Source organism: Microtus ochrogaster, chromosome 4 (assembly GCF_000317375.1).
Source record: "Microtus ochrogaster isolate Prairie Vole_2 chromosome 4, MicOch1.0, whole genome shotgun sequence".
NCBI classification, from domain to species: domain Eukaryota; kingdom Metazoa; phylum Chordata; class Mammalia; order Rodentia; family Cricetidae; genus Microtus; species Microtus ochrogaster.
Window position 1 is genome coordinate 41089040 of NC_022011.1, and position 11199 is coordinate 41100238.

The 11199-nt window shown below is 49.7% G+C and overlaps 1 protein-coding gene across 2 annotated transcripts in view; it reads left to right on the plus strand.

Moving 5' to 3' along the window:
- The window catches only part of LOC101983312 (N-acetyllactosaminide alpha-1,3-galactosyltransferase-like), a 77643-nt gene that overhangs the window by 46330 nt on the left and 20114 nt on the right, over nucleotides 1–11199 (plus strand). The window contains exon 2 of one of the 2 annotated variants that reach the window (XM_005345979.3): nucleotides 9921–10009. In XM_005345979.3, coding sequence (XP_005346036.1) covers nucleotides 9930–10009 — 80 coding nt within the window. In that variant the 5' untranslated portion in view covers nucleotides 9921–9929. Of the gene's footprint in view, nucleotides 1–9830; nucleotides 10010–11199 lie in introns of those variants that run through there. The other variant, XM_026778863.1, reaches the window with a different exon arrangement.

Sequence of the window (11199 nt, forward strand, 5' to 3'; positions counted from 1 at the left end):
CTCTCTCTCTCTCTCTCTCTCTCTCTCTCTCTCTCTCTCTGGTCTGGCTTTACTCTGCTAAGTCATTGGCCGAAACAGCTTCTTTATTAACCAATGGTAATAAAACATTCATAGTATACAGAAGGGAACCCCATATCATCTCCCTGTTTATAAGACCTAAAAGCCCTGTATCCTGTTCAGTTCTCTGCTGCTTTTCACCCAAGCAGAGGCAGTCACCCTCCTGGTGTTTTCCCTTCCAATAAATCTCTTGTGTGAGGTTTGTTGTAAGGTGTGACTTTGTGGTATTCCTTGGCTCCTGGCTGCCAGGATACCTTCCCATTTGAGCTGTACTGCTTATAGGCCACAAACTTATTATGTAGCCAAAATTGGCTTTGGAACCCTGCCTCTCCTGCTCTACCCTCCTGAGTGCTGGGATCATAAATGGGCATGCACCACCATGCCTGACCGAAGGGCTGGGATCATGGGTAGGTGTGCACCACCATGCCTGACCCAAGTGCTGGGACCATAGGCATGCACTTCCATGCCTGACCCGATATATCCTTTTGGGTGAGTTCTTTTTGCCGTGTACTGAGTGTTGAAGTTTTTCTGTTGATGTGATGTGGCTGCAGCTTGCTTGTTCTCATTGTTACAGATAGGATGTCATTGTGGTACTTGGTGGCAACTTGCCATTTCTGACGGGCCTTGGGGTCCAGCGTGGACTGTGTTGTGTTCTGATGCTCATCTCTTGGGAGTAGGTTTGAGAGCAGAATGGCTGTCACAGGCCCGTGTTCCTGTGGGTTGAATGGATATCATTAGAAGCATTTAAGTCAGCTGTTAGGAAGAACTTCCGGTTCCTGAAGGTGGTGGTCAGCTTGCTCCTGCCCTCAGAGGAGGAAGCCGTGACACTTCCTTTTGTGAACAGGAGAAGGAGGAGGCCAGGCCTTGACTCCTTCCTGTCTGGCATTGGTCCCTTCCCATCGTCTAGGGTTCCCAGACTTCCCGGCAGTGTCCCAGCCACTTGGGGAGGGAAGGAGGCAGGGACCCTGCCTGAGCCAATGTGAGCCCTTTGCAGTGCTGCGGGGAACAGTGGGCTTCTGGAAAAGCTCAGCTGATGATGGGGCTTACCCAGCATGCACACAGCCCTGGGCCCCATCCCTTGCATCATTTAGCTGGATGTGGGGGTGCTGCACCCCGGTACTATTGACAGGCAGGCAAGAGGTCAGAAGTTCCATCCTTGGCACACAGTCAATTCATGGGCTACTTGAAAAGAAGGGGGAAAGAAAGAAAAAGCAAAAAGCACTAGACAGAAATCCCCTTTCTTAAACTGCCTCCAGTAGGGTGGGGAGGGAAAAGTCTTATCCCTTCAGGAGCAGGTGTGGCCTCTGGCCTTTCCAAGTTCATATAATAAAGACTTCGTATGGAGATTCACATCATCTTTCTTCCCTCCTTCCTTTTTTCTTTTTCTTTTTTACTTATTTAATTTTTACAGGGTTTCTCTGTGTATCTTTGCTATCCTGTGTCCTGGAACTCACTCTGTAGACCAGGCTGACTCAGACTCACAGAGATCCACCTGCCTCTTCCTCCTGAATGCTGGGATTAAAGGCATGCGCCACAACACCCGGCTCACACTGTTTTTTTTAAAGCACAGTGTTCCACAAAAGTGTGACTTCCAGAGCCAGGCTGTGGAGGCAAAGCTTTCTCAGCACCACACGTAGGCAATCTCATCAAAGTTCTTGTCCGCTCACCTGCTTCTGCCTTGGGCCGTCTCGCACGCGTCTCCACTGGCTGTCTCTGGGAGGTATACCGTGAGGTTGTTTGCATCCTGCACGGCTCCCAGTTTTCCCCAGGAGTGGGTGATGTGGAGGGGCGGCGACCTGGTCTCCTGTGACTCCTGACCTGATTTGGTCCTCTGGTTTTCCCCTTGATGAGGGAGTCTGAGGATGGCCCAGAGCACCGGTTCTGCCTGGCCATGCAGATCCGGTCAACAGCCCGTTTCCCGGGGCCGAGGAAACAAAGCCTGTGGCTGCCGCGGAGGGCTCTGTCTGCCCCCCTCTTCCTGAAACAGCTGTTTATTGTTTTGACAGGAGCTGGAACACTGTACCTTCCCCTCCTCTGAGCCCTGCCTCCTGCTCAGTAGAACTTTGCCGTTAGCTCTGGAGGGAACACGGCGGACGATGAGGTACGCGCTTGATTAAAAGGATTTGTGTGTGCCAGTCGTGGGTTACCAGGAACTACTGTTAGGCCGCAAAGTGGTCCCACCTGAGGGAAGATCCTTGCTCTCTCCCTAAACTTTCCCTGGTCTCTTTCGTAGCTTTGTTCTCCTTTCCTCGGTGCCTCTGGAAGCAGGGGCTGGTGGAATGCTGGCTCAGGGATTTTGGCTGTAAGTTCCACTTGATTCTGCTTCTCTTGGCAGGGCTCAGTGCTATCACGGTGCAGCCTGGAGCTCTCTGTGTAGGGGTCCAGTTGACAGTGCAGGGGCAGGGACTGAATCTTGCCTGAGCAGGACACTGGGAGAGCGCCGAGTCTTCTCGAGACTGCACAGAACACCCCAGCATGTCTCTTGATGTAGAGAATGTTTTGATGAATGATTCCTGGAGCAGCCAGGAAAAATGGTAGCTGGATCATGCATCTGGATTTCCTGAAGGAGACTGAAGTGGAATCAGTGAGATACCTCTTAGTAAGGGTGTACGGCCTGTGGTGTGTATGGCCTGTGGTGTGTGCTGCCTGTGGTATGCGCTGCCTGTGGTGTGCACAGCCTACGGTGTGTATGGTCTGTGGTGTGCATGGCCTGTGGTGTGCACGGCCTGTGGTGTGCACTGCCTACGGTGTGTATGGTCTGTGGTGTGCTCGGCCTGTGGTGTACACTGCCTACGGTGTGTGTATGGTCTGTGGTGTGCACGGCCTGTGGTGTGCACGGCCTGTGGTGTGCACTGCCTACGGTGTGTATGGTCTGTGGTGTGCTCTGCCTGTGGTGTACACTGCCTACGGTGTGTGTATGGTCTGTGGTGTGCATGGCCTGTGGTGTGCGTGGCCTGCAGTGTGCACTGCCTGTGGTGTGTGCGGCCTGTGGTGTGTACTGCCTGTTTTGTATGTGATGGCTGGGGTGACAGTTGACCATGCACTTGACCCTCATTTTCCTGAATCTGTTTTTATTCTGACCCTATTGTCATTAATATTCTGTGTTTGTGTGCATGCGTGCTCAACATGTGTGCGTGCATGTGCACTTACATGTGTGAGTACAGAAGCCAGAAGAAGGCATTGGACCCCCTGGAGTTAGAGGCAGTTGTGAGCTGTTGATGTGGGTGCTGGGAACCAGCTGCAGGCCCTCTGTAAGAGCAGGAAGCCTCTTACCCACGGAGCCGGCTCTCCAGCCCGATTCCAATCTTCTTAATGAAAAGCATAACTGGAAACTGGCTTCTATTTTTTTTTCTCCATCAGTTGTATCATGTTTCTCCCCACAGGGAATTCTATAATAAAATGGTTCCCCTTACCCTGACACGTCCCCCTGCCAAGAACAAGACCTAGAGGCAGATACCCTGCCCTTAAAATCCATCGCTTCTGAGTGTGTTCAGTGATGTCATGCCAGCTGCCCCTTCAGTCTAGCTTGGTTTAGCCGGAAAGCCGAGCCGTGCTCACCACAGTGACCACTGGCCATTGTTAAGTGTAAAGGCGCCGCAAGTGAGGAGTCCCCACACCAGGCACACAAGGAGAGACCTCGCTAGTGGCAGAAGAGTGAGCCAGTCAGGCTCCCCAGCTGATCTGAGGAAAAGCTGACCCTAGGTGGTGTTTGAGTTAGTCACTCCTTGGTAGCCCTGAGCGGCATAAAGAGACTTGAGCCTGTCTGTGATGGTTGACAGGGCCCTGGAGGCACATTCCCTGGGTGGGACCCAGCCGCGGCACTGTGTGCTGAGTGTATGGGCAGTTGCTTAACCTTTCCGAGCCGTTTTCTTGTCTGCAGAATGGGATTAATCGTGGAGTTACACCACAGGGTTGTTGAGACAGAATTGAAAGACAGCTGGAGAAAGGTTTAGCCCAGCTTGGCCTGGCCTGGCTCAGGAAGAGTGCAGGTATTTGTAGTCTGGAAGCTCACTCTATGTGGGGCAGGGCGCTTTAAGAAAAGACTTTAAAGTTGTAGATCACTCTCAGGTCGAGAAGTGAGTGTGTAGACTATGAGAAGGGATAACGTCGTAGGAAAAAAGGCCAAGGCCTTCAGACACAACATTCAGAAAACAATAATAAAAGGGTAGAAAAATTGGAAAAGGGATGAGCTGTGTGGAGCGGCCTGATACACTTGCTATATCTGATTGCAAATTAAAAAATATTTTTATTACTTTTAACTTATGTCCATACATGTGTGTCTGTGTGCACACGAGTCCGGGTGCCCTCAGAGCCAGCGGTGTCGAATCTCTGGAGTTGCAGTGATTGTGACCGGCCTGGTGGATGCTGGGAGCCAAACTGTCCTGAGAGAGCAGTGCACACTCTTTACTGCTGAACCTCTTTCCACCCCACCGCAGACTCCTCGATCTTATCAGTGTCCTGACGCAGATATTCTTGGCCAGTGGTTCTCAACCGTCCTCACGCTGCGACCCTTTAATCCAGTCGCTCATGCTATGGTGACCCAGCCATAAAATTACTTCACTGCTACTTCATAACTATTTTTGCTACTGTTATGAATTGTAACGTAATTGTCTGTTTTCTGATGGTCTTAGGCGACCCCTGGGAAAGGGTCATTTGACCCTAAAAGGGCAGTGACCCACTGCTGTTCCACTGTCTTTTTCTTTCTCTTTTATTCTACATTTATTTAGTATGTTGGGGGTTGGGAGGGCACTTGTCCCATGCATTTGGAGGTCAGAGGACAACTTTCAGGTGTCATTTCTCTTTACCATATGAGACCCTGGGACGTGGGGGTGGAACTCAGTAGAGAAGCAAAAAAAGAAAAAGAGAAATAAAACCAAAAGACAAATTAATTTATTTGGGCTCCGTCATAGTTCACGAGTGGTTGTTGTCCACTGCTTAGCACGAGGCAGAATTGCTTTGGGCTCCTTAGATTGGTGGTGGTGATGCCACATCTGGGACGGTCTGGATGGCGCCCTGTTCAGGTGGCTTCAGGCAGATGTGAGCGTGTAGCCCTTTATCCTTGGTACGTAGGGCAGTTGGGCAGCTAGGTTTGGGTGCCGCTTGGGAAGGCACTAGAGCCCTCTGGCCCATCGTGACCCCTGGGCAGGGAGGAAGAAGGTGGGTCCTGGATGCTGTACAAGGTTCTGGAGCAGCTCCTGACAGCTGCCAGAGCTAGCCCGGGATTCCTCCAGACTCTAGGGGATTGATTGTTGCTACTCTAGAGTCTTCTTGAGTTTTGTTCCTATCTGTGCTCCAACATGAGTAAAGTTTCATCTTGTGAGGGGACCCGGAGGCCAAGCTTCCCAAGGCCTGGTAAGTCAGCCTCTGGACTTGAGATACATTGGTCGTCCAAGGAGTCTGTCACCAGTCATTCAGTCAGTCTAGGAAGAGCGAATGGACCACGGCAGCAGGGTGGGCTCTTATGCCTAAGGGATATGCCCTGGGACTGGTTTCTTGTCCAGGCCTGGAGAAGATCAGTCCAAAGACTTCTTTATCCACTGTGAAACCCTGCCTCCCTTGGTCTTTGCACAGGATGGGCCTTGGCCACTTCTGCCTGATCTTGGCGCCCTAATGGAGGTACCCATGAGAAGCGGTGGGGATGTCTGACTGCAACCTTGTCCCCGACTGGGAAAAGCAGGGTTTCCCTCAGATTGCAATGGGGTCTTGGGCTCATTCCAGCTGTTCTGTGAGGGCTTGTTATATGGGCCTGAGATTCTTGTCTCTGCATCCATGACTGGAACCTCTCTCCCTCAAGAACATTGTTATGGTTATGGCTGCCATACATGCTGATTGCCTGCCCAATGAGGTCCTACCTCTGTCCTTTGCAAAGCCCCAAGGAAGATGTTTGTGTCTCCATACTATACATGAGACAGAGCCTCAGGTTAAGCAACTTCCCCAGGGGATACATCTGGGACCTTGCTGGGCTCAGAGTTTCTACCTAATCTACTCCACTTAATCTACTTTTTACCTGTAGTGCTGAATTAACACTCTTGGTTAACTGAGGGCTTGGGGGAGCCAGAAGATGCTATCTTAGGCTGAGGATTATACAGTGGTGCAGTGTGGCGCTCTGTCATGTGAGTGTATGTGTGTGTGTGTGTGTGTGTATGTGTGTAATCAATAGGCAATAATATCCTATTTGTTATTCTGTTGCTTTGTTTGCCTTTGTAACATTGGTCACTACCAGATACTCTGTAACCTGTTTAGCCTTTGCCTTTTCCTCTGGGTCTTATTTATTGATGTGTCTCTGGTTGCTAATCCATTAGGACCCACTAGCCTAGTCCATGGTGGTTGATGGGTCTGGGTGCCTCTCACTGATTTGCTCACCTCACAAACATATTGGTGCACCTACCGAGTACCTTGCAGGGCCTGTGACGCCCTGGACTCATCATGCCTGGCCCTTCTTTGGGAAAGAAGGGTGGATTCCAGGCCGTGGTGGCAGGCTTGTAGGCAGGAAGGCAAATGCTTCCCAGGAGGTTTGGTTTCTTTGGCAAGTGCTTTCTCCCCGCCTGTCCCCGCTCTCCACAATGGTGATAATGGCTTTTCCAGGGCTCTTCGGCATCCAGCTTCCAGCTGAGGGTCACCTTTCACCCTGATATGAGATGGAGAAAACAGGCTTGCCCAGCGTCCCCTCCAGAGAGGAACTGTTTGGAAGAAATGTTGTCACTTGGTTGGTGTGACTCTGTGAGATTTTCTGAGGGGTGGTCATTGGACCATGAGGTGGAGCCAGGAAGGTAGAGGCTTCACAGCATGGCTCTGTCCTGTGAAATGCCACCAGCGTCAGTGTAGGGTGCAGGTGCTCATATGATAACCCACACAGGAGCTAAGTGCTGCAGGGGTGAGTCTGGGAGTGGCCAGAGGATGGAGTTAGATCACAGAGTCAGAGGGTCTCGGAGCTGGCAGCAGAGCCCCACACTTTCCCAAGCTGAACCACTGGGCCAGCTCAGATCACCCAGGGGTCTCCTACACCATTCAAACCCATTTCTTTCTTCTTAAAGTATAATTTTCATTTTTATTTTTCCTGATGGTTTTTCTTCTGCCTATCTGAAGCTGCCTCTTTAAGTAGGCTTTGGTGGAGGTTGTGGGGTAGCACCAGCAGGTCTAAATCATGGTGGCAATGTTTAGTCCTTCCAGCCTAGCTCATGAGATCGATTCATGACCACCTTGCTTTGAATGGCACAGTTCACACAGTAATGCAGTTTGACATAGAATTTGGGAAGCCCATAAACATCAAAGACTCTTGCTTAAGAAATATCCCTGATGTCCCCAGCCTCTATGGTATTACAAATGTTGAACTTCTTAATGGTCTGTCCTTGGCATACACCAGGCACAGTTTGTGTGGTGACCTGACTGCACATGCCTGAGGCTATTTCTGGTTCGATCTTCCTTCCTTCCTTCCTTCCTTCCTTCCTTCCTTCCTTCCTTCCTTCCTTCCTTCCTTCTTCTTTCCCTCCCCCCTCCTTCTCCTCCTCTACCTTCTTATCATTATCATCATCATTATCATGACACTAGTATTACACACCATGCAGTTTCCAAAGTTCCGAGGAACAAATGTCGAAGAACTTGTAGGCCACGTCGTCTGCCAAATGGCTCATTTTGGTCCAGAGAGAAATACAAAATGGTTTTAAAAGACTAATTGGCCATCCAGCCGACCCTCCCTTCCCTGGAGACTGGAGTTTCTAGGAGGATTCTGGGAAGCATGTTGTGCCCATTTCTAGCGCTTCACTCTGACCGGCATTTCAGATGGCAAGGCTCTCACTGGCAGGGTGATTAGCCACCGTGGGTGGTTTCAAGCCAGCAGTGAAGCCTGAAAAGAAATGTGCTCCGAGAGTCACCTCTGATGTAAATTCCTGAAATCTAAAAAGGTCACCAGTTGGGTCACCAGCCTCAGCAACTCCCCTGGGGTTCAGAATAGGATGTCTATGACTAGCAAAGATCTGAGGGATTAAAAAAAAAATGAACTCAAGCACGTTATCTCTGCATATTCTTTATTTTTCCAGCGAGGGGAAAAATGAAGTGAAGGACAATCTCCTTGAGTTTTTTAGTTTTTACAGGCATAGTTGGAGATTTCCATAGGCAAAGACAATGATATATGCATTTTAGGATCACAAAAAGGGGCAGGTAGAACCTGACAAAGCAGCACTCAGGAACAGGTGACACCACTGGGAAAGAGCCAGCATTCAAGGGGAAATACCTGACATTCCAAATATTTAGATAAGGTTACTAACCGTCCCTGAATCCTGGATTCACCCATTCTTCTCATCTAATCTCTTGTGATAACCAGCTTTGGGGATGCCCGAGTTTGTTTGCTAGCAGGTGGGGGCACATTGTCTTCCTGCTCAGTGCCTGCCTTCTATAGAAATTTCTGTGTGGTCTCTTAGCAGGGAATTTTGTGAGACTGACTCTATGTAAATTTGACTGTTGGAACAAAGAGTGAATGTTAGCACTCTAAGTAAGGCCTCCTGGTGTGGGGAAATGGAAAGGTCCTTCCACTGCCTGTGCAGAAGTCACACTGCTGAGGTGTTCTGGGAATGAATCCCATTTCAAAGAGAAGAATCATGGCCTCACAAGGTTTCTACAGATGTGACAGCGACTGGGATGTTTGAGCTCTTGGAATCTCAGAGAGCCGGCAAGTCTCCAGGAACGATTTCTCCCTACACGGAAGAGTGTCGTAAGGTATCAACGTGTTATATCAAAACTTCCCACTATAGGAACAGCAACATGCAGATCATGATCCAGTTGCCCACTCTCTGTGACCATTAGACGCGTCTGACTCTCCCCACTAATGTTGGGGTTCCGGTATCCTCTCCCCACCCCTCGGCACATGAACACAGATCCGGTTCTTCCTCCCAAACTCCCTGTGGACCTCTGAGAGCTCTGTCCACCCCTGCTCACTCTCCGTTCTAAAGCTCTCTCTGGCTAGCCCATTAGGCTGTTGTTCCACAGGGGCACCTCTTATCTTCATATCCAGCACTCACCTTTCATGTCCCTTCTGCTTGCCTTTCCTCATCACCCCACACTGAAGGACTTCCCAGCCTTCCTGCCAAGCAACCCTTCCCCTTTCTTTCACAATTTTCCTCCTGTAGTTCCAGTTGTTTGCTTGCTTGTGGGTGTGTGGTGGAGCGAACTGGGTAGGGGTGGAAAGTAGATAAAGCCTAGGTTATAAAGAGGCATTAGCTGTGTCCTCAGTACTCCAGGAACTACAGAGTTGGGGAATGGGAAGCCCCCCCCCCCGACCCCGCCCCAGAACCAGAGGTGCTCCGAATCTGAGGTAGCTGGAGTTCTGTGGAACTCTAACACTAACAGCTACCTCCTAGCTTGCTGATACCAGGGCTGTGGCTCCTGCTCTGGCTCCGCCCGGCTCTGCCTCCGCCTCCGCCCGGCTCCGCCTCCGCCTCCGCCTCCAGCATCCTTCCCATAGCATGCAGTCTCGTTAACTACATCCGCTTTATTTGTGCACTCGAGCAGGGACACACCTCTGATCTCTAGTGCATTGCACACAAATGTATCCTGTTAGAAATGATGTGGGCAGAGGCCTTTTGTTATTTTTATTATTTAAAATATTTTATGTGTATGAGTGTTTTGCCTGTGTGCATATGTGTACACCACCCATTTATCTGGTACCCATGGAAGCCAGAAGAGGGAGGGCATCAGATTCTCTGGAACCAGAGTTACCGATGGCTGAGAATGCCATTTGGATGCTGGGAATGGAAACCAGCAAGTGTTCTTAACCGCTGAGCTGTTTCTCCAGCCCAAGAAGCCATATCTCACTCCGGATTTAATTTATTTAATCTATTTTCCCTCTTCTTTCCCCCTCCCCCCCACAGGAGAAAATAATGAATATCAAGGGAAAAGTGGTCCTGTCGATGCTGGTTGTTTCGACTGTGCTCGTCGTGTTTTGGGAATACGTCAGCAGGTAATTATGAAACCGGCTAGAATTATGGGGATGGAAAGGCTGTTTTATTCGGTGTGACTGGTGCCAGCAGAGTGACCAAGCAGGGTGAACATGAGGAGCTGAGCTGTAAACAGGATTCCACCCTTCCTGTAGTCCCCAGCCCTGGATGGTCGTTAAAACCACAGGCCATCCAGGTAACTTCTGCCAAAGTAGTCATCTCTGTTCTTGCCGTGCTCCTAACACCTTGCATTTCTGTAGGCTAAACCCAGAGAGAAGGCACATTAAGCCCAAAACAGCCTCGAGTAATTTGTATAAGCTTATATAAAGCATTTTAAGCCAGGCTGGGGTGTATGCATGGAATCCTTGTAATTGGGAGGCAGAGACAAGAGGATGTATGAGTTTGAGGCCAAGATTGTCTACGTAGTGACTTCCAGGCCAGCCATAGCTTTACAGGGGGACCCTGACTCAAAAATATAAAAGGGCAGGAAAGGTGGCTCAGCAGTTAAGAGCACTGGCTGCTCTTTCAGAGGACTCGGGTTTAAATTCCAGCAGCCACATGGTGGCTCACAAACACCTGTAACTTTAGTTCCAGGGCATCCTGAATTGTTTTCTGGCCTCCATGGGTGCCAGACACACAAATGGTGCACACCTATACATACAGGCAAAACACTCACATACATAAAATTTAAAAATAATTAAAAATAAAGGAAAAAGGAGAAATAGATAAAATTCAGATAGGAATTCCACAAAAAACTAGCCCTAAGTTCTGCAGTCCTAAAGTAACTGTGACGTTGAAAGGATCTGTCCAAGTGGTTGGCTTTGGTGCAAAAACCCATACTACATTTTACTAGTGATTCATTTGTCTGGGTGAAGCACTCTCCCCCTTCCTTCCCTTGGCTTTGGAAAGCAGGATGAAGCAAATGTCTCTCAGTCATCAGACTCATCTGTCAATTAAAATCTATTGTGCTCCCTCTGCCTCTGGAAGCTCCCTTGTCAGTGGCCTCAGGGAGACCCAGCTCCATAGCAAAGCCCCAGCAGGTGCCTAAGAAAGGGGCACTAGATGAGCTCCTTTCAGCTTCAACGAGTGCTGTAATTGTACGGCTAACTGTAGGAGCTGTCTTGAGATGACCATCTTCACAGTGGGGATGTTTTAACTGTAGGACCTGTCTTGAGATGGCCATCTTCACAGTGGGGATGTTTTAACTGTAGGA